Genomic DNA, 21073 nt, shown 5'->3' with positions numbered 1-21073 from the left:
AGGAGCTCTGTGCTCAGGAAGGGGCTTGCCATGAACTAGTGTGTGAGTTCTGGTCCTGGTCCTGTGTGCCACAATGATTCTGGCCACAGATTCTCCTCCTGAAGCCATTTCTGATTGTGCCCCTTGTAAAAAAGTTTGATTTTTGTCGGTTCCAGAAAGAAATCCTCACCACAGTTCCCTGAGATTCCCAGCACAGGCCTAGGATTCATCTAGCATGTTGGTTTCTCTTCCTTTTTAAGTTCTGTATGCTAAGTACTGATCTGGCCAGCTGGAGGCGCAGAAAGGGGCCCAAAAGACAAAGAGATGGGGTGGGAGAGGCTATCCTCCTGGGCAGGCTCAAAGGAGCAGGCCAGGTCTGCGGTGTGTGTGGGGGGGTGGCCAGACACCTTGCTCAGCCTTCCCTGGGTCCCTGTTGTCACCAGTACCTGCCCATCTGCTCTGCACTGCTGGCCACGTGCCTCTCATCACATGAGCTTGTGAATCTCATCTGGAAACTTCTCTCTATCCCACCCCTCCCTAGGGTCCCAACCACTCTCTGTACACTCTCCATCACCAACCCTGATTCCACTGGGATGCTTGGTCCCCACAAGCAGTGGAACCACTGATGACCATGCACCTCCAGGTGGAGCTAGGCTGGGAGGAAGGGCTGAGTGCTCCACCCCAGGTCATCTGTGTTGGTGGGGCCAGCATGTAGGGGTTGGGGTCAAAGAGGAGGCAAGAGGCCACAGAGGGCTGACACTGAGCAGAGGGATTCAGGTATGGTCCTACACTCATGAAGTGTTACTGTCACTGTGATATGGACATCAGACTCTGAGGGCATTAGGGAGTCCCTCAGAGGGGGAGTTGTCTAAATCTGAGCCACCAAGGAGCAGGGAGAAGGCTGGACACTGGCCTCATACTGCTCTATAGCACTGCCTCTGTGCTTAGGAGCTCATGTCCAGCAGGCACAGAGGGACCAAGCAGCAAGAGAGGGGCCCTGCTGGGAGAGAGGGGCCAGGGCATGGGCTAACCCTGCTCTGCAAGCAGTGGGCAGTGGCCAAATCAGATGGGAAATCCAAGTGACAGTAAGGGCATAGGGCCCAAGGGAGGGACAGTGGGTGAGAACTGTGAAGGGAGGTCAGAGGTGGCTGGGCAGGAGTGCAGCCTAGTGAGGGAAGCACAGGAACTTGGAAGAGGGCCAGTAGCTGCTGAAGTTGGGGAGGAGAGGCTGGCCTCCAGGGACCTGCTGAGGACATGATGAGATGCCATCAGCCCAGACATGGGAAGGAGGAGGAGCTCACAGTACATCTCAAATCAATCAGTACCTATGGATACTGTCCTCCATGTCCTCTTAGCCGCCTCACCTGACCGCTGATATGTGGGCTCTTCTGATGAATTATACTTCCATGAAAAGAGAACTGAATAGGCAAGTGGAGGGAGCAAGAGACATACCTCCCTGCAGTGTGTGTTCCTGTAGGGCCATGCCTTGGTCTGGTCCCTTCACCTGGCACCTCTCTGTCACATGAAGATCCCAGGATGGACCTTCTTGGAGTTCCACCCAGCTCTGGACCGCTCTAGTCTTGCTTAGGATGGCTAGTTTCTCTGGGCTCACTCCTACTCTGCCTTGGGACTCCAAAGCACCACATGAAGGGTTGAAGGCACAGCCCCACTGAGCAGGTCTGGGGGTGGGCAGCCCTTCACATTCCCACAAGGCTGCCTACAGCAATGGCTGCAGTGACACCTCCCTGCTCCCCTCCTCCAAGAGTCACACCAGCATCAAAGCCTAATCGCTCCTGATGTGAGCTGCTTCCCGGCTGGGCTTATCCAGGTGAGAAGGTCCCAGTCATGCACATTCTATGTGTGGTGCTGGGGCAGGGAGGAGAGCCGCGGAGCTAGCTGCTTTGTTTTAGGGAGGGAAGGTGAAACTAAACAGCCAATCAGGGAGGCTGAGGGTGAAGGTGAGAAGTCATAAAGAAAGCCCCCTAAGCACCTTCTCTGCTTGCTCACCACCAGCACCCCCAACAATGGCCAAGATGGCCCTTCCTCTCCCTGGGAAATGATCTGCCTGGCCCAGAGTGGGAGCAGGAAAGACCAAGCACTGGAAGCTTGGGCAGGTAGAGGGTGCAGATGAAAGAGAAGCTTCCTGAAGCAGCTGTACCTGGCTGCACCCGCCTGGCGGTGGTCACTGAGGCACTGACACTGCACTGTGGCTGGCCAAGTCACTGAGGCACTGACTTTTGGAGCCCTCCTCTCTGTGTGCTCTTGCCCAACTGCGGGTGGGGCGGGGATGGATAAGGAGGCAGGAGGAGGACTCTATCTTGTCATCCTCCACAAGGGGGGCGGGGAACCTCTTCTCAGGAAGCAGAATTGCTAAGTGTGAGAATCCCACTGAGAACAAAGTGGGAGTGTGGGCCGGTGGAAAGGTGGCCCTCCCACCCACCCCTATCATAGGGGATGGACTTCCATGCCACCCCCGGCCTCCTGGGGCAAAAGGGCTGCCCAAGTCTCTTGATGGGGGGTGGGGAAGGCTGCATCCCTCCTGGCTCACCTGAAGAATGCCAGGGTGCGACTGAGTGTATCTGAGAGTCCATCTGGGATGGAATTCATACAGCCCAGGTGAGAAGGGTTATGAATCTGTATTGGGGTGGGTGGGCAAGGCTAGGGACCCTCAGGATGGCCGGGGCAAGGATTCCAGGTCGCAGGGTAGCCCAGAGGCTGGCGACGAAGCCCATCTCCATGGGAGGAGCGCGGGGGCGAAGTGCTTCCTCTTGCGCGCAGGAATGCGGCGGCGGCGGGTTCTAATTAGAAGCCTGGCGCAGGAGCGGGCAGCCCGCGGGGCTCTCCTGGACGCGCTGCCCCTGGCTCCCCACAGCCGGCGGGACGCGCGTCAGTGTCCCTGCGCCCAAGGGCGCGCGCCGCCTCAGCCGGCGCCCGGGGAGGCCACCCAGCGCCTCAGGTGCCACGCCGCGACGCGGGGACGCGGGGCATGCGGGGATGTCTGAAGCGGATCTCGTGTCCGCTGCCCTGCAGCCTGGCGCAGGAGCGGGCAGCCCGCGGGGCTTCAGCAACCCTAGCTGCCCACCCACCCTCCCCGCACTGCTGTGCCCGGCCCCGCGTCCCCACCTCAGGCTCCCTGGCTCCTCTCTTGAACCATCTCGAAGAGAAAAATTATTATCGGATTAGATGTACTTCGGCTCGCTCGGTCTCCCCGCTTCCCTTCGGTGTAATTATTATAATTCTAGGCAAGCCGTCGGAGAGTTGTTCCTGGGTGGGAGGGGAGGGTGTGCATGTTTGCGGGGAGGCTTCTGTCCAACTAGGTCCCCATCAGCGGCGCTTCCCAGCCCCTTGGCGCCCGCATTCCTCCCACTTGTGTTCCTCACATCTGGGCATCTGCAAGCGTCCCCGCGTCGGAGCTGGGATGACCCTTGCACGATGGTGGGGTGCTCTGAGGAATTACTCGTGGGGAAGGGTCGCCCTTATTCTCCCTCCCTTCAGGGTAGGTGCAGCGGAGACTGGAGACAGAAGAACGCAGACCTTGCTTTTGGTTTATCTGTACTTCCATCCCCAAGTTGAGGAGGGTCTCGAAAGTAGCGTGCCTTGTGTGGAATGGATCAGACAGCACACTCCTCTCCGATGCGAGTCCTGGAGCCTCCCCCTCGCTCTCAAATCCATTGCTTTATCCCTCTCTCCAGCAGCCCTTCCTTGCTAGGCAGATGCAGGCAGCGGGCAGCGGGCTCACAGAGAGTGTCCCTGGGGACCCCCTCATCTGCAAAGGCCGGGCGGCGCGCAAGGCTCAGAGCTGGCTCCAGTGCGCCCGCCGCCCGCTCCGCGCCACTCCCCGCCGGGTCCGGGCTGTCTTTACGTAACTACACGGCTCCGAGCTGTTCAGTCTTGTCTCTCTGACTTTGTTTTAAAGTGTGTGTGTGTGTGTGTGTGTGTGTGTGTGAGAGAGAGAGAGAGAGAGAGAGAGAGAGAGAGAGAGAGAGAGAGAGAGAGAGAGAGAGACCCTAAAAGAGTTTCTGGAGAAGCGCTGCTTCCCGCTTGCCCTCTTTCCTCGCCCCTCGCCTAGGCTAGTGCTATCTAAACTGACCCTCTTTCCACCTCTGTCCGATGCCCGACGCCGATGCTGGGGACAGCTGGAACCTTCTCCGTTCCCTCTACCCAGATGGGGCGGTAATTGCCTCCAGAACCTCGCTACCTGCTGCCTGAACAGGTCCCAGTGGAGACGAGGAAGACAACCCGCTCCGCGCGCGGAGCGTCTTCAGGGGCCATGCCCGAAGGGACGGCTGCTCTGGGGCGGCACCCGGGCCGGGGAGAACGCGAGGAGCTCACTCACCACCAGATCGGGTAGCTGCCCAGCGCCTGCTCCAGGCTGCAGAGCACTAAGAAGTATCCGAGTGGAGCCATTGCCAGGCTGAGGACCTGAGGGCCAGGAGTCCGCCCCGAGAGCGCGAGCGCCGGGGCGGGCCGGGCCCGGGGAGCAGGAGAAGCTGCGGCGGCACTCGGCACTCCTGTGGTCGCGGGGTGCGCGGGGTGCACGGGTGTGCACGGGTGTGCACCGGTGCGCGGGCTCCGAGGGCGGCGCTGCGCCAGGTGGGCAGGCGGCCGGGCGGCGGGCCGAGGCCCGGGGCGGCGCGGGGCGGCGGGGGCGGGGCAGCGCCGCAGGGGGCGCCCGCCGGGGCTGGGGCTGGGGCGGGGCGGGCAGGGGGCGGGCGGGGCCCTAGGAGTTAGAGCCTTGTGGTGCTGGCCCCTCCTGCGGCCGTAGGTGCGTGGGGTGCTAGGGTGAGTGGGAGCGCTTGGGGTACTGGGGTGCTGAGGGTGTATGCGGGGTGCAGGAGTGTCCGAATGAGTAGCACAAGGTGTTCAGATGTGCGCGGGCACTAGGGGTGCTAAGGGTGTGCAGTTGCACGCAGGAGTGGAGAGTGCTGGGGTATCCAGGTGGACGTGGGGTATTGGAGTGTATGTAAGCTGGCTTCGAGGACCAAAGCTACTCCTGCTGGGATCCGGTACGATGTAGTCCCTAGGCGACCCCAGGGAGCACCTGTACCGCGCCCCTCGGGATTCCTGGGCTGCTTCCTGGGCTGCTTCCTGGGTTTCCAGCCAGGCGCGCCTTTTGCTTATGGTGGGACACACAGTCCCCTATTCGTTCCTACTCTGCCTCACCCTTGCCTTCACAGTGGTCGGGCTGCTCCCTCAACCACCACCTTGCCTAGGGAAATGTTTGTCAGGGACGGATCCCTTGGCTTGAGCCTAGCAGCTGTGCCTGCAGCCTCATCCCCTGAGCAGTGACCACGGGAGTTGGGGGGTTGCTGGGTGACCAAGGATCAGCCCAGCATCTGCAGGTCACCCTTAGGAAGTTGGGCTCTGTTTGGGGTCAGCGGTTGACGCTTCCACTTTCTCCCACAGAGCAGCCTCTGGGATAGAGTGGGGTAAGGTACAGCCCGTTGCTCCCTGGGACCATCCTGCCTGCTCAGGGCTGTAACCTCTCCAGCAGAGGGACTTCTTGACAATTTAGGTAGTTTTGCTGACGGAAAGGGAACGTGAAATGCCCTAGGTCACACACAGACCCGACTGCTCCTCAGTGCCAAGTTTGTTTGCGTGCTCAGAGTAGCCCAGGAAGGGCCTGGGGAGTTTGGTGATTTGGGAAGGGGAAAATCCAAGTCTTGATGTGTCCTCAGCTTCCCCTGGGGCACCTGAAAACATGACGGTTAAGCGGGGCCTCTCTACCAGCACTGGTCCTCATCATAGCAACGTTGTGACTCAACTTGGCAGAATTCTTATCAGCATTTTGAACTGAGAGAGAGAAGCTCAAGGGCTTGCCATCAAGGGCAGAGCCGCAGCCAGAGAGGACAGTTTCTGGCTCCTTAGTGCTGTGGTTGCTCCCCAGAACCCTGGGCCTTGAGCCTATCCTCACTGTGTTGCTTGCAGAATGTTGTATGGGGGTCCCCAGAAGGTCGTGCCTGGCACATGATTGGTTCTCAAGGCAGGAGTGGGCTTGGTAGTCCCTCTAGATTTAGCACAGGATGGAGAACCAAGGCAGGTCCCACTTCACAGGGTGCCACTCCCCCCATTCTCTACCTTGGTTTCCCACCTGCATGGGAGCCAGTGGGTTTGAAAATGCCATGGTCCTATCAATTTTGGCCCCAGGGGTCACTTGGTGACCATCAAGAGCCCCTTCCTGAATTCAAAGTGAGAGCTATCTCTTAACAAAAGTTCCTTTTCCTCCATACCACTGTTGAGATCCAGTTCAGTCTAAGCATGCCCGGCCCATCCACCCCCCTCCTCTGAGTCACTGCATGCCCCCCACCCTCACAGGGAAGAATTCCAGAATGAGGCAGGGAGGGGAGCTGGCTCTCCGTACTCTGGACTTTCCCTCTCTCTTAGCGAAAATCCCACCCAATTATCGCATTACTGGGGGAACCTGGCTGTGGGGTGGGGTGGGGGCCTGAGCCCAGGCAGGAAGACTCCCACTGCCTCTGCCTTCCCAGTGCTGGGGCCTGGGGATTAGAGCCCTGGTGAGGCACCACAGCTGCTGTGGCTCTTCACACACAAAGGAGAGTGGCCATGCCCACCATGCAGGCAGGTGGCACTGCCTTCTCAGGTCTCCCCCCACCCCCACCCCTCGCCTTCCAAAGCCCTCTGCGCACCTTCTCTTAGCTTCCATCTCCTCCCCAGCAGCCAGCTCTGTGCCTGTGGGTAGACATCAAGAGCTGGTAGCCCCCCCCCTCCATCGCTGGACAGTAAGAGGGGTTGCTGAGAGCCAGGTAAGATCTCGTCCTCCTCAGTCAGGCTCCCTGCTTCTGAGTGTTTGCTGCAGGCTTGGATCATCTTGGAATGAACGAGCCAGGACAGGTGGAGGAGGTGCTGGGTGGGGGGTTCCAGCCTGCTTCTTTCTTTCTTGCACAGGGCACCGTGCTGGGAGGGTCTTTTCGTTCCCCTCATTTTCTGTGAGCACTGGCCCCTGGGCAGCCTGACTTTAGGTACCCTCCAACTTGAGCAGTCTTACTACGCAGCACCACCGGGCGGCTGTGGGGGGCTGGTTTCCTCCCTGGGAGCGCCCTCTGCTGTTCCTTGCCTGTCAGGCAGGGTCAGTATCCTCAGGGACCATGCACTTAGGGGTGGCATGGCACCTGTGCCCTGGTCACAGGGCAGCTGCTGGTGAGTTTGGGGTAGATGCTGGAAGACAAGCAGGACCTGGCTGCCCTGTCAGTCACTTGCAAATGGAGGGAGCACTTCTGACTACAGGGAGGGGCGAGACCCAGAAGCCAGCAGGGAGGGGGTGGTAGTAACTGGAGAGAGGGCATTTGAGAAGCCCTCTTAAAGGGGTGGCTTTGGAACTGAACCTCGAGAGACCTGCCAAGGCTCTGTGAAACAGGAGACCCCGCCATTGAGGCTGGATGCTGGGACTCCTCCGGGGAAAGGAGGCGCTTCTTCCCACCCCCAGAGCTCTGGGGGCTGGGCAGAGACACGATGCTGGGGAGGGAAGCGCCTCTTATGAGATGTTAGCTTTGTAACATAGTAAATTCCCTATCGACGCTGAGGTCGGAATCCTTGTTCCCAGCGGAGCAAGCTGCAGATACAAATGGCTTCATCTTTTGCCTGGGAGCTCCAAGGACGAGGGACCCAGGGGAAGGGGCAGCCAGCAGTGATGGTGGATCCAGGTATGAGAAGCAGCAGCCCCACCCCGCCTGTGGCCTGTTGGGTGCTCAGGTGCTCCCAGCACTGCCCTGAACAGCCTGTAGGGTGCCTCTGCCTTCCTTCTCTGTGACAGTGCCCTTTGAGCTCAAAGGCAGGGATGGCAGCTTCTGTGCTCAGACTACAAGAAGTACCTAATGACTATGTATAAACAACCTAGACGTCGCTATTTGGAAAAGAATCCACACAAGATAAAAAAGAAATGCACACTGTTATGTGTGTGTGGTGCTGAGTGGAACCTGGGGCTCCTGCAGGCAGGTGCCGGCCATGGAGCTGCTCCCTGGCCAGTGAATGCTACCTTAGCCCCCATCTCAAACAACTGCAGTTATCTGCCCACCGGAAGTGAGAAGCAGCACGGTCATGTTGCAGCAGCGCTCCGCTCCCCCCGCCCAGCCAGCTTCACACAGGGGTGGCTTTGAGAGGAACACAGACAGTGGAACTGATTGGAGTTTGCAGGTGTCTGGCTTGCAGATGACGGTACTGCTGGGCCTCCTCGGGGAACTGAAACTATCCCACAGTGTGCTGGAATCTTGTGGTGCAGGTTGCCTGGTGCGCGCTTTGGCAGTCTCATTCCAAGTGAGAAGCCTGGCTGCTCATAGAACTGACCCAGAGAGAGGACTGGACCCACATCTCCTGGAGCAGGTCTCCTGCCCCTGCTGCCCTCCATCCAGTCTCTATGATCTCCATGTCCCTGCTGCTTCCTGCGCAGCTGGATGGCTCTTTCTGTATGCACCCTCCCTCCCCTCACCCCTTCCCACCAGCTCAGGATCCTTCGTGACTTGTCACTTCCAGGTCCATCTCTGGCAATCGCTGACATGGGTACATACTGGTAGGGCCTTCGCCAGCAAGGCTTCAAGCTCAGGATGGTCCATCTGTGTTTGGAGCTCGCCAGGCCCTCAGTACCGGCTGTTGTGTGGTTATGTCCTAGCTGTTCTGCTCCTAGAATCTCGGCTCAGACTGGGCTCCCAGTTGCAGTCTGGCTGCCATCCAGATAGGCACATCCAGTTGGCCACTCTGCCTACCCTGTTGAGGACACCAGCCATCAGGACCCCTCTGCCGCCTGTGGCTCAGCTTGCAGCACCTCACCTGCTGGTATGCCCCCATGGGCCCCTCCCACATACCCGTAGGGATGTGCCTGGTCCTTACTTCCTCAGTCTACAGTTGCATTTACAGTACTACCCCCTCGTTATCTGACGTTTCTCTTCCTGCAGTTTTCAGTTATCCTCGGTCAACCACAGTTCAAAACTATTAAATGGAAAATCCCAGAAATAAACAATTTATGAATTTCAAATTGTGCCATTTTGTGTATCCTGATGAAATCTTTCACTGTTTCCCTTTGTCCCACGTGAGACATGAATCACCTGTGTGCAGTGTTTCCATGCTGGATACCTCACTTGTCTGTTAGTCACCTCCACTGTGAGGCCAACAGTCGCAGTGTCAGTGAGGTGTTCAAGCCCAGTTATTTCACTTTGTAGTGACTCCCAAGAGGCGTGATTCTGGCAATTTAGCTAGGCCAAAGAGGAGCCAAAGTGCTCCTTTCACTGCAAAGATGAAAATCCTTGAATTAATTAGGAAAGACAAAATCAGATGCTGGGGTGGCTAAGATCTATGGGAATGCATAACTTGTGCTTAGTTGCAAAGAAGGAAGAGTTCTTTTCATTATTAGTTATTGTTCTTTATCACAATTGCAGTGTTTATGAGCTGGACTTCATTGCAGGTGTATGACTGGGGGAAACAACCTGTGCAGGGGGTGGTCCAGTCCACGGCTTCAGGCAGCATGGGGTCTGGGATGTGTTCCCTGAGGATGAGGCACCGGTCAGGTCAGCTTTCCCTCATGGTGACATGCATTTAAAGGAGGGGGAAAGGGAAGGGAAAGAGAGAGGAAGGAAGGGGAGGGAGAGGGGTGCTGGGACCAGGGACCTGCGTCCTCCAACCAGGTCCCCTCTGCACTTGCCAGCACCTCCCTATAATGCCAGCAGCTATAAACCATCAACGGATCACTCCACGGTGAGGTCGGAGCCCTCATGATCCCACCACTTCCCAGGAGCCCACCTCTGCACAAGCCGCAGTGGGGACCAGCCTTCAATGCGCGTACCTTGGGGGACATTCCAGGTCCACACGCTGACAGGGGCTACTGTGCATTCTCCAGGTCTCTCCTCAGGTCTCTCTTCAAAGTGCCTTGTGGAAACCCCACTTGGCCTTCTATCAACTTAGACCCTGTCTCAGCCTGTGGCTCAGAACACACATCACAGGCTGAGGAAGTTGCCAGGGGCTTATTCAGCTCACGTTTATTTGGGCTGGTGTTTGGAGATCCAAGGAGGAGCGTCTACCTCTAGTGGGTGCCTTCTTGCTAATAGAGACCCAAGATGGTGCAGAAGGTTACACAAGATAATGTGAGTGGCTGTGTTGTCCCCTCTGATCTATCTCCCAGAGCGACCAGGCCTCCTCCTGGGGTGCCACTCTGATGACCTTGTCTGATCCTCTGGCCTCCCAAGGCTCCGCTTCTGAACACCACTCTCATTCAGTTTTCACCCTCTCAATACCTCCCAGCGGGGACTGAACTTGAGCCCAGGAGCCTTGGGGGACATGCAGTCCACGTCTGAGACTCAGCAGAGCCTGTGAAGCAGCCATGACCCTTGGCCAGCCCTCTCCTTGCTCAGGGTGAGTGGCACAGAATGAGGGGAGGAGGGCTGACCTTGGCCTCCACCTGCCCCCAGGTCCTTCCTGCTGGCTCTGAGACTCCTCTGTTCCTGGTCTGCACCTTAGATGCCATCCAGGGTCTGCCAACAAAGCCCTGCCACATGGATGCCCCTTCGGACCAGGCGGGTGTGTGTCTCAGGTGGGCAGCCCTCGGTGCCACTGGAGGTCATGCCTGCTCCTCGGGTCTCCTGTGGTCACGCTCAGCTGCCTGGCTGCCCAGCCCGGCTCCACGGTGCTCAGTGCTTCCTCCAGGGCTCATCCCATAGGAGAAGCCTGCTCTCCTTCTGATTGCATGCAGGCTTAGCTGGAACCTGTTCTTCCTGGAGATGGGGACTGTGGAAGGAAAAGATGGAAAGCTGAGTCTCGGCTCCCACAGAGCTGAGAGAGCAGAGCGGTGGGCTCTTGGGATCTTGTGATTCTCTAAGCCGTGGACAGAGAGCCTTAGGACTGCAAGAAATGGGTTAGGGGTTGAAATGCACACACGTGTCACGGAGTTCTGGAGCAGTAGCAGGCGTCAGTGCCATGAGAACCTCCAATCAGTGGTGTGGTGTGGTGCTCTGGTTCCCCAGGTCAGTGTAAATGGGGTCCTTTGCTAGCCTGTCCTCGCAAAAAGGCTAAGTTTTGCTCTGACCACGGCTGGCTAGGGTCATGTATTCTGAGTAGCCGCCTGCTACTGGGCCAACACTGCCACCCTGTGGAGATGCTGGGAGTGAAGTGGCTTGGAAGGGACTCTATGTCCCTGTATCTGGAGGCAGTGTCCCTTTTGGGAACAATTGAGGACAGATTTGGTGACATCTCCTCCCCAGCCCTCAGCTTTGCTGTGGCCCGAGTGGGGTTTCACATGAGATGGGACAACTCATCTCCTGATAACGGTGGTGACCACCACAACTGCTTGCTGGATCCTGGGTTTCTTGTGACCCAGTGTAGGTCCCACCTGGGTGGTGGTACCACTACCCTTGAAGCATAAACTGAAGCTGGTACTCCACTCCTGGGCACGTATCCAAAGGAAACCAAATCAGCACATCATAGAGACATCAGAACTTCACGATCACTGCAGCACTGTTCACAGTAGCCAAGACATGGATGCACCTGGGTGTTCATCTAACAATAAGGATAGAGGAAATTGGTGCATAGTGTCAACAGAATGTCGCTCAGCCATGACAAAGGATGTCATTGTGACAACCTGGTTGGACAGGGAGAACATCATGGGTACTGTCAGCTTTCATCACTGTGACAAACACCTGAGTGGACATCAAGGAAGAAAAGTTTATGTGGGCTCCAAGATTCAGAGGTTTCTGACCATGGTTGGCACAGCAGTTTGGGGCCCAAGGTGAGGTAGAACATTGTGGAGGGAGTGTGTGGCAGAGGAGGATGCTCACTGCATGGCTGCAGGAAGCAGAACAAGAGCTCCCCAAACTCACTGAGCTCTGAATCCATACATGGTGGACCCACCTGGAGGCAGAGCCCTCATGACCCTGTTCCTTCTCGGAGCCCTGCTCTGAGTACTGCGGCACTGGACACCAGCCTTCAGCACGGGAGGCTCTGGGGGACGCTCCAGGTGTGAACTACATGCGTTAAACCATGTGAGCCAGACCTGGAAAGGCAGACATGGGATGTGCTCTCCCACACAGCAGCCGGGGGCGCTGAGCCCAGAGTGGAAGGGAACAGAGTGCCACCAGAGGCTGGCAGGGCTGGGCTGGGCACTGGAGGTGGCAATGGCAGCCCCAGGAGCACAGCCAGCAGGTAGATGATCTTGCATTCCAGGGGCTGCAGCTCAGGACGACCCCGAATGGGAGGGAGGAGCTCAGAGGTTCCAGGGAGTGTCGGACAGGGAGGTGCTGCTCTGCTGGCTTGACCCCTGCACTCGGCAGGCCTGGGTTGAAATACCGCACCACAGCCACAGTCAGCACAGTCACTATGTGTTAATTATAAGAAAAAGAGCACGGCTCAGGGTGGCTGAGAGCAAGATGGTGGGGCTGCTGTCCAAGCACGGGCAGGGTGGCTCCAAGGCCACCCTCTGGTCCAGGATCAGGATTCTTGGGCTCTCTCGGCACCGGACACCCTCTCCTCTACTCTGGACCCCCCCAGCCTCACTCTTGGTGCCTCCTATTGCCCTGAACTGCCCCACCTAGTGCAGGCTCAACACTAGGAACGTTTTGGGGTCCCCTGGGCTTGGGATAAATGCTCTTGTGCCAGTAGATTTTGTGGGAATGTGGCCCTAGGGAACAGCAGAATGGGGAGCTATGGCAAGGAGAAGGGGACCCAGGGACTGTCTATTGGCCGCTATCTTGCCTGGCCAAAGGGGACTGGGACATCACTCCCTCGGGCCTCTTTCGAGTCCCGTGGACCAGCCATTCGCTGGCCAGGGGAGATGAGGTCTTGTGTGCAGGGCCAGGTCCCCATCCGTCCACCCCTCTCACCCTGGTTCCCAGGAGAAGGAATGCTTTGTTTCCTACAAGGCCATGTGCTCTCCCAGTACCCCATCTCCCTGCACACCCCCTACTACAGTAGCCCCTGCTATCCTGCTTACTGAGGGAAACCGAGGCCCCCAGCTTCTGCTGTAGCAACCTGCAGACAAACCATCACCTCCCCTGCCTCAGAGGGTGAGGGTTCCCATTTGTCACCTGCCAGTCTGGCGGGTACAGAAGGTCTGGAAAGTCCTGCTCTCCCTGGGGCCCTCTGGTACCTGCTAAGAGCCTTCCTTGTCTCTCCTGAATCTTCTATCCAACTCTTGTGCCAGCACTTCCCCTTGGTCCCAAAGTCCTTGGGCTGTTTTAAATCGTGGTGTTTCTTTCCATCTGTGTCTTGTTACTAGTTCAGGTGGTCCCCAACAGCAGAGGCTCGACTTGGACTCCATGGTGTATTTGTCAGGGTATTAAATGCATTTCCAGTTTATGAGACTTCAACTTGTGGTGGGTTTGTTGGGAGGCAACCCCATTACAAGTTGAGAAGCAGCTGTACTGACTTTGGTATATCCATCTTCTATCCTCCACCCTTCCTGAGCCCACTCACTCACTCCAGTGGATTGTTCTTTTTCATCGATTAGGTAGGATCTTTGCACAAAAATATGTGTCACCTGTAATCAAAGACAGGTTTTCCCTTCCCTTCCAGAGCTGGAGAACTTTCTTTTTCATGTCTTATTGCACTGGTTAGGAACTCCAGAACAATGTGCAGTAAAATCTGAAGGTTGGATATCTTTGGCCTTGGATGAAGCTTGGTGGTACAGGCTTGCCCAGCATACTTGGAGTGGGTTCCATGCCCAGGGGAGCGAGAGAGAGAGAGAGAGAGAGAGAGAGAGAGAGAGAGAGAGAGAGAGAGAGAACAAAAAAGAGTGGCCATTGCTTTGTTCTTGACATTAGGGCACCAAGCGTGCAGTGTGTCATGAAGACATCAAGCCCTTTATCAGGCTGAGGAAGGTCCCTGCTATTCCTAGCTTGCTGAGAGTTTGTAACCAAATGTCAGAAATTGTCAAATGACTTTTCTGCATCTATTGAGACAATTTCATGGCTTTTGTTTTTAGTTTATTTATTTACCGGATCTATAGTCTCTCCATCATTCACCAACACACAACCTATGGTTCTATCATCTATTTAATCAGTCATCTGTCTCAATCATCTGTTTTTCCATCTGCCACATATCTATCCTATCTGAACTTTTATCTATCTACTCACCATCTTTTTGCTTATCTATCTAATCATCCATCTATCATCCATCTGCCATTGATCATATCCATCTGATTTACTATATCCCTCCCTGTAGCAGAATCCAAGTTTGATGAGGGCAAACCTCTTGCCTAGCTTCTTGTGTGCCTAGTACCTAGAACAGCCCTTAGTATTTAAGAAACATCTGTCACTAAAATGCACAAGTCTGTCTACGTCGGCACCGCCCCACAGGCACTTCTGTGGAGGCAGGAGTGCGGAAGCCACCCCTGATGGCTACAGGTGGCTCCTGTGATTGGGACCTCGGTGCTAGGTTCTTGTTCATCTTAGTCAATGTATGGGCAACGACTCCCCTTGGTTTCTGCTGTGGACGGCCTGGCCTCTAGCAGTATGGCCTGTCATATGTGCTCTCCTTCTAGACTGTCCCATCTGCACAGTCTGGGAAGCGCCACGATCAGGGTGTTGGCCAGAGGGGCCCCTGTGAGCCCCCTGCCCTTCTCAGGGTGTGCCTCCAGTTTCAACTTTCCTCCTTTGCCCAGTTGCTCTACCAGAACCTCAGTGCCACACCGCCTCCGCCTGGCTCACCTCTCACCACTGAGTCTGGGGTCAGCCGGGGTGTCCATACAGGTCTGGGTGGAGGAAGCACCTTCTAGTTCTTGTTTACTGAGGGATGTTTGATTTTGTCCAGTGATTTTTCTTCTTCAGTTGAAATGTTCAGTTCTCCATTCTTCATCTTGCTAACATGGTCTTGGGTTGATTGTTTTGGGTAAGAATAAATCCCACCTGAACAGGTGTAAATCCTTTTAATTGTTGCAGAATTCATTATGTTATTATTTAACTTTTTTTTTTCAGTACAAGAGATTGAATCAGGGGCACTGAGCTTCATCCCCATCCATTTTAATTTTGAGACAGGTCTTGCTAATTTTGCCTAGGCTGGCCTCAAACCTGTGGTCCTCCTGCCTCAGCCTCCCAGTTGGTGGGACGACAGGTGTGGCCACCTCCTGTTTTTTGCACCAGTTTCCACAGGGATGTTGGTCTGTGGTTTTCCCTGCAGTGTCTTTGTTCAGCCTGTCACTTTCCCTGTCCTCTGCTCAACCTGACTGTTGCCTTTCCTCTTCCAGGCTCCCTGTCTCTGGTCAGATCTTCACTTTGCACCTTGTGGCCAGCTTGGGGTCCCTTGCTCTTCTTTCCCCACACTCCAGGCTGCGCGGGCAGCGTGACTGGACCCTCTGCCTTGCTTTGTGCTGGTGTCTGGAGCTGGGAGTTCTCTGTTGGTTTTCACTGGGCTGCTTGCCTTTCCATGTGTTTTGCTTCTGGTTTTGTATGCTTCAAGGTTTTTCCTGATTTCCCTTGTGATTTCTTCTTTGATCATTGGTTACCTGAGGGTGTTGATTAATTTCCATATATTTGTAAATTTCCCCATTTTCCTTCTATCATTGATTTATACTTTCATTGCACTGTGATCAGAAAAGTTGCTTCATATGATTTAAATCTGTTCAGATTGACCCAGAACTGTTCCGCGGTTGAAGGATGATCCATGCTGGCGCCTGTTTTGCATGCCCTGGGCCCCGGGGCTGCTGCGGCTCTGTGCCGGGCTGGGTGAGGCCGCTCTGCTTAGACTGTGTTCCAGATTCTCTGCTTCCTTCCCACTCTCCTCTCAGCGTTTTCTTTTTTTTTTTCTTTTTTTAATATTTATTTATTTATTTATTTTAGTTATGGGCGGACACACATCTTTGTATGTGGTGCTGAGGACCGAACCCGGGCCGCACGAATGCCAGGCGAGCGCACTACCGCTTGAGCCACATCCCCAGCCCCCCTCTCTGCTTTTTCTATCATCTTACAGTGGAGCACTGAAGTCTCCAGCTGTTACTGTAGAACTGTTTCTCTTTCAATGCTGTCAACGTCTGCTTCACCCACGTTGGGGCTCCGCTGTTAGATGCATGTATTTTGCAATTGTTGCATTTCCTTACTGCTTAAGACTTTTATCAACATAGATTATTTTTGTCTGGCTCTTGTAAAGTCTATTTAGAGTCTGCAGCTCTTTTGGTTACTGTTTAGATGGACTACCATTTTCCATTCTTTGATTTTCAAACTTTCTGCATCCTTCTATCCAATGTGTGCCTTATAGACAGTACACAGGTGGATGCTGCTTTTTTTTTTTTTAATATATTCAGTTCACCAATCTCTACCTTTTATTTTTGATACCAGGAATTGAACCCAGGGCGCTTAATCACTGAGCCACATCCCCAGTCCTTTTTTATATTTTATTTAGAGACAGGGTCCCGCTGAGTTCCTTAGTGCCTTGCTAATCTTCTGAGGCTGGCTTTGAACTCTCGTTCCTCCTGCCCCAGCCTCCTGAGTTGTCTTTTAAGAAGACAGTTTCTGCACTTACAATGGATGTGATTAGTGATGGAAAGGATTTACTTCTGCCATCTGTCTATTGTTTTCTGTGTCTTCTGTGATTGTTATTCCTTAACTACTGTGTTTTTTTATATTTAGCTCATTTTTTTATAGTGTATAATTTTTGGTCTGATCTTTCCTTTTCTGTGTATTTTTTTTTCTTTTTCTGGGAGTGGCTGGGTGGGGTGCAGGGGATCAACCCGGGCCTGTGCATGCTTGGTGAGTGCTCCAGGCTGAGCTGTCCACAGCCCTGTCCTAGGTTTTCCTCTCAGTGGTTCCCTTGGGGCATTGGCTGGCAGCGAGCCCGGCTCATGTGGAGGTGAGATCAGTCCAGGAGGGAGCCAGGCTCTGCCCAGGCTCTCCACATAGCTTCTGGTCCTTGTGGAGTTCTTGCTTCTTTCTGGGTGCTTGAGCCTAGGCTCTTCTGAGAACCCGGCTTCCTAAGGATGTTCGCCAGCTCCTGACCCCGGGCCTACTGTGCTCTGCGGGTCTCCACCACCACCTGGTGCTTGCGGCTCATCTGCTCTGAGGTAACAAAGCCTGCTGCTTGTCTAGCCTGTGTTCTGGACAGTGAGCACCTGCGTCCGTCCTCAGTGCCCCAGACGGGTCAGGACCAATGGGCACAGTTGTGTGCAGATGAGGGTGCTGCTGGATTGGTGGGGCCAAGCTGGCCACATGGGGTCCCTCCTCTGGCTGCTGTGCCAGGGCGGGGGCAGCAGCAGGCAGGCTGACATCCCACGCCAGGTGCTCTTTCCCCACCTCGGCCTCCCTGGCTGCTGCAAACCTGCCACTGTCTGACCGCCTTTGCCTGATTCTGAGGTTTCTGTGAGATACCAGGACTGCTGGCCCCTCTGTTTCCCTCTCAGGTTGGTCTTTCCTATGTTTTTTTCCTCTGGCAGTTTATTGGCCTTGAATATGTGGGTTTATATTTGTCATAAAATTTGGAAAAATTCAGCCATTCTTCCCCTTTAAACCTTCCTTGCTCCTCTCCCGTGGGGACACCAGCTCCTCATGTGTGAACTTGTTGCATGGCTCTCGGTGGCTCTCTCTGGTCTCTGCACTCTCTGTGGTCTTTGTGGCTCTCTGAGCTCTCTGTGGCTCTCTGGGGTCTCTATGGTCTCTGTAGTCTCTGTAGCTCTCTAGGGTCTCTGTGGTTCTCTGTGGTCTCTGTGGCTCTCTGCACTCTTGGTGGCTCTCTATGGTCTCTGTGACTCTCTGAGCTTTCTGTGGCTCTCTGGGGTCTCTGTGGTCTCGGTGGCTCTCTGCACTCTCCAAGGTTCTCTGCGGTCTCTGTGGCTCTCTGAGCTCTCTGTGGCTCTCTGCACTGTTTGTGGCTCTCCGTGGTCAGTGTGGCTCTCCGTGGCCTGTGTGGCTCTCTGCACTCTGGGTGGCTCTCTATGCTCTCCGGGGCTCTTTGGCTCTCTGTGGTCCCTGAGGCTCCCTCCTACTCTCACTCTTCTCAATGCGTTGTCTGGAGAATTCCCATTGCTCTGCCCTCCGAGCTCCCGCTTTCCTCTGCTCTCTGGAGCCCATGGGGTATATTAAGAAAGTCAAGCTGATTAAGTCCACCGCCTCTGTGTTTCTGGGCCGGGACTTTGGAACTGTGGTGTCTTGCATTCCTGGTCATATTTGATTGGATGTCAGATATTGGGCTTTTTATTTTGTGGGTGTTGGAATTTTGTTGTCTGTTTACAAGGCTTCAAGCTCTGAAACTGGCCACACATTGATCCTTTCAAAGGCTGCTTTACACTGTTGTCCCACAGGAGTGGTGGCACACATAAAAATTTAGTGACTGACAACTCTGTGCCCTGGGGACCTGTCCCCAGACTCCCAGTGTGACAATCTCCCACCTGGGTGTTAGTGGTTGGTCCCAGGCCCTCTGTGCCCTGGGTGCCCTCCCTCAGACTCCCTGTGTGGTGGGCTCCCACCTGGGTATTGGTGGCTGGTCCCAGGCCATGAGCTCCGTGGGCCTTCCTCCTGTCCCCTCCCAGTGTTTCTTAGGAGGGGACACAGGGAGGTCCTTGCCGATCCCCAGAGTGCTCTCCCCGTCCTCTCCGTGGGCAGCTTGGCCTCAGAGGAGTTGGCTCCGGCTGTCATAACAACATGCACAGCAGGGTAAAGGAGAGTCCATGGTCCTTTTCAAGGTCCCTGGGTGCAGGTGTTGGGGCAGTCCTCCCAGGCCTTTCCTTTTTGCCTGCGGTCTTGCTGTATCCCCTCGTGGCCTGCCTTTGTGTGTGTCCCTTGAATCTCCGTGTGTCCACATCTGATCTTGTTAGGACAGCAGTCCTATTTGATTAGGACCCGTCCTACTCTCCTGAGGTGCCTTGGTCACCTCTTCAGAGGCCCCATCACCAAATGCAGCCCCATCCCAAGTCCTGGGGTAGAGCCCAGCATGTGAGTCAGGGAACAACAGGACCCAAAGCAACCCCTTGTGCCCCAGAAATGCCTGACTCCCACCGTGGCTGGAGGAGCCTAGGCCCACCCACCCTCCCTTCTCTGGGCTGGCCATCCTGACTTCCCATCGCACAGGTCCAGTCTAGTTTCTTGGGTTGTGGGGAAGGAGGTGAGTCTGGTCCTGTCATTTTGTCTTGGCTGGATGTGGTCTCCCCAGTGTGGACGTTTGTCCCTGATTCCTGCCCCATCTTGCCCCAGCCCTGGCCAGCCCTGGCACTTCCCTTGACGTGGCCCAGAGAGCCCTCCTGTTCTTAGGTTGTAGCTGTCCCTGCCAACCAGCCCCCACCCACGTCCCCTGCTTTGTCTATGCACATGGGCTTCCCCTGTCCCTCCGCCCTCATGGGCCTTCTTTATTTTTATAAATTCATCTTGACGAGCTCTTGGGAGGAAGAAGGGAGTCACGTGTGGGATCCCCAGTAGCTTTAGCTGAATGCGTCCGCCAGCCTCGCAGCAATGAGCTTTGCTTGGACACACTGTTGGAAAGCAGGTGTCCTCCGGGAACGCTCTGGCGATGGCCTGGCCTGGCGTGCTCTTCGCATCTGTTATTTTTCTTTTCTTCTTTTTTTAAATTGTTTTTAAAGTTGGTGATAGACCTTTATTTTATTCATTTCTATGTAGTGCTGAGAATCAAACCCAGTGCCCCACCCGTGCCAGGCAAGTGCACCACCACTGAGCCCCAGCCCCAGGCCCAGCGCACCTTTTATTTCTCCAGCATAAACACTTGGAGCCTCGGGAAACACGTTGGGGTACGTGGCCTAAGAGATGGCGCCATCTTACTCTTCCTGTGCTTACAAAGAGCTTTCTTGCCCAGCGGTCAACTCAACAATTCTAGATTTTAGCCCCCTTAATGCACCCGAGAACTGTGTGCCGCGTAGGCTGGGAGCCTGAGGTGAGGAGTCAGGAGGGCACTCACTCTCTCCAGAACAGCTCAACGGGCACATCCGTGCTGAGTGTCCAAAGGTTTTTACTTGGCACATAATAGTGGCATGTGCTTTCCGGGTGCAGTGTGAGGCATCAACGCGTGTGTGCAGTGTGCACTGATGGAATCAGGGAGGTTTGCACATGTGTCCCTTATCTGTGCTGGGAGCACATGAAACCTGCTTTCCTCAACAGGCTACAGTCACCCTGCTGTGCCACAGGCTGGGCTTGTGCCCGCCTAACTGCCTTCAAGCCTGGCAAGGGCGCCTCTAACCCCTTCCCAGCCTCTGCTCACCTCTCTTCCTCCCTGTTGCAGTTGTTGTTTTAGACAGTCTCACCTTGTTGCCCTTGGCCTCCCACCTTGCTGGGCTTGGGCTGACCTCCCTGTTCCACTCTCCACCTCCCCAAGCTCATCACGCGAGCGTCTGCCTCCTTCCGCTCCTCAAATTGGGCCAAGGGCTGGATCCAAGTCCCTGGGAGAAGGCTCAGGTCTGGCTGGTGGGTTGAGGTCCTATCTGGCCCGGGAGGTGTCCCCCAGGACCTTGTTTCTCAGAGCCCGGGGCTCTGCCCTGAGCATGCTGGCAGCTCTGCTGCGGTATGTGGATGCCAGCACCCCCGCACTGAGGCCGTTCTGTGGTCACTGCCCAGGCTCTCAGCTGGGGCTGGATGGGAGATGTGAATGCAGAGATGTGTGAACACTGATTGTGAGATGGCCTCACACTGCTTGGGGCTTGCTACGTATCTCTAGTGAGCTGCAGTCTATGTGGCTGTGGCTCTGGAGGCCGGCAGCCCAGGAGCTTGGCACTGGTACCTGGAAATGGCATTTTGGAGACTGCAGTGTGCAGCTCCTCTTACGGGACTCTGCTCACCTCACCCTGAGCCTGAGCTTGATGCACTCAGAGGGCGCAGCCTGCAAGGCTCAGTCACCTCCCGCAGGACCCTACAGATACCTGAACACATGACCTTGGGGATTAAGTTTCCAATACGCAGATTCCCAGGGACACTCCCAAACCACAAAGATGCCTGTGTGTGGGTAGACGGGACCGAGGTGGACGTGTGGTGGCTGTGAAGTCCCTTGGGGTGGATCTGGAGCCCAAGTGTTCTCTTACACTTTCCAGCCTCTGCCATGATGAGGGGCCTGGGAAGGAGAGGTGACTGTCCTCGGCTCTGTGTGGCACACACTCTGGTCAGCTGGGGGCAAGGAGCCTGGCAGGAGTCTCAGAGCCTCACCACTACCTCCCTACGCTAGGGGCACCATACCTTTCCTG

General features: G+C 55.5%; 1 protein-coding gene across 1 annotated transcript in view; it reads right to left on the bottom strand.

Annotated features, from left to right (window-relative positions):
* The window catches only part of Wnt3a (Wnt family member 3A), a 41617-nt gene extending 37231 nt beyond the window's left edge, over positions 1-4386 (bottom strand). The window contains exon 1 of the mRNA XM_040272919.2: positions 4316-4386. Within this exon, the coding sequence (XP_040128853.1) occupies positions 4316-4386 (71 nt within the window). The remainder of the gene's footprint in view (positions 1-4315) is intronic.
* Positions 4387-21073: the final 16687 nt, after the last annotated feature.

Source organism: Ictidomys tridecemlineatus, chromosome 1, assembly GCF_052094955.1.
Source record: "Ictidomys tridecemlineatus isolate mIctTri1 chromosome 1, mIctTri1.hap1, whole genome shotgun sequence".
Lineage (NCBI taxonomy): Eukaryota > Metazoa > Chordata > Mammalia > Rodentia > Sciuridae > Ictidomys > Ictidomys tridecemlineatus.
Note: the sequence above shows the minus strand (reverse complement) of the source record. Positions and strands in the feature narration are given on the sequence as shown.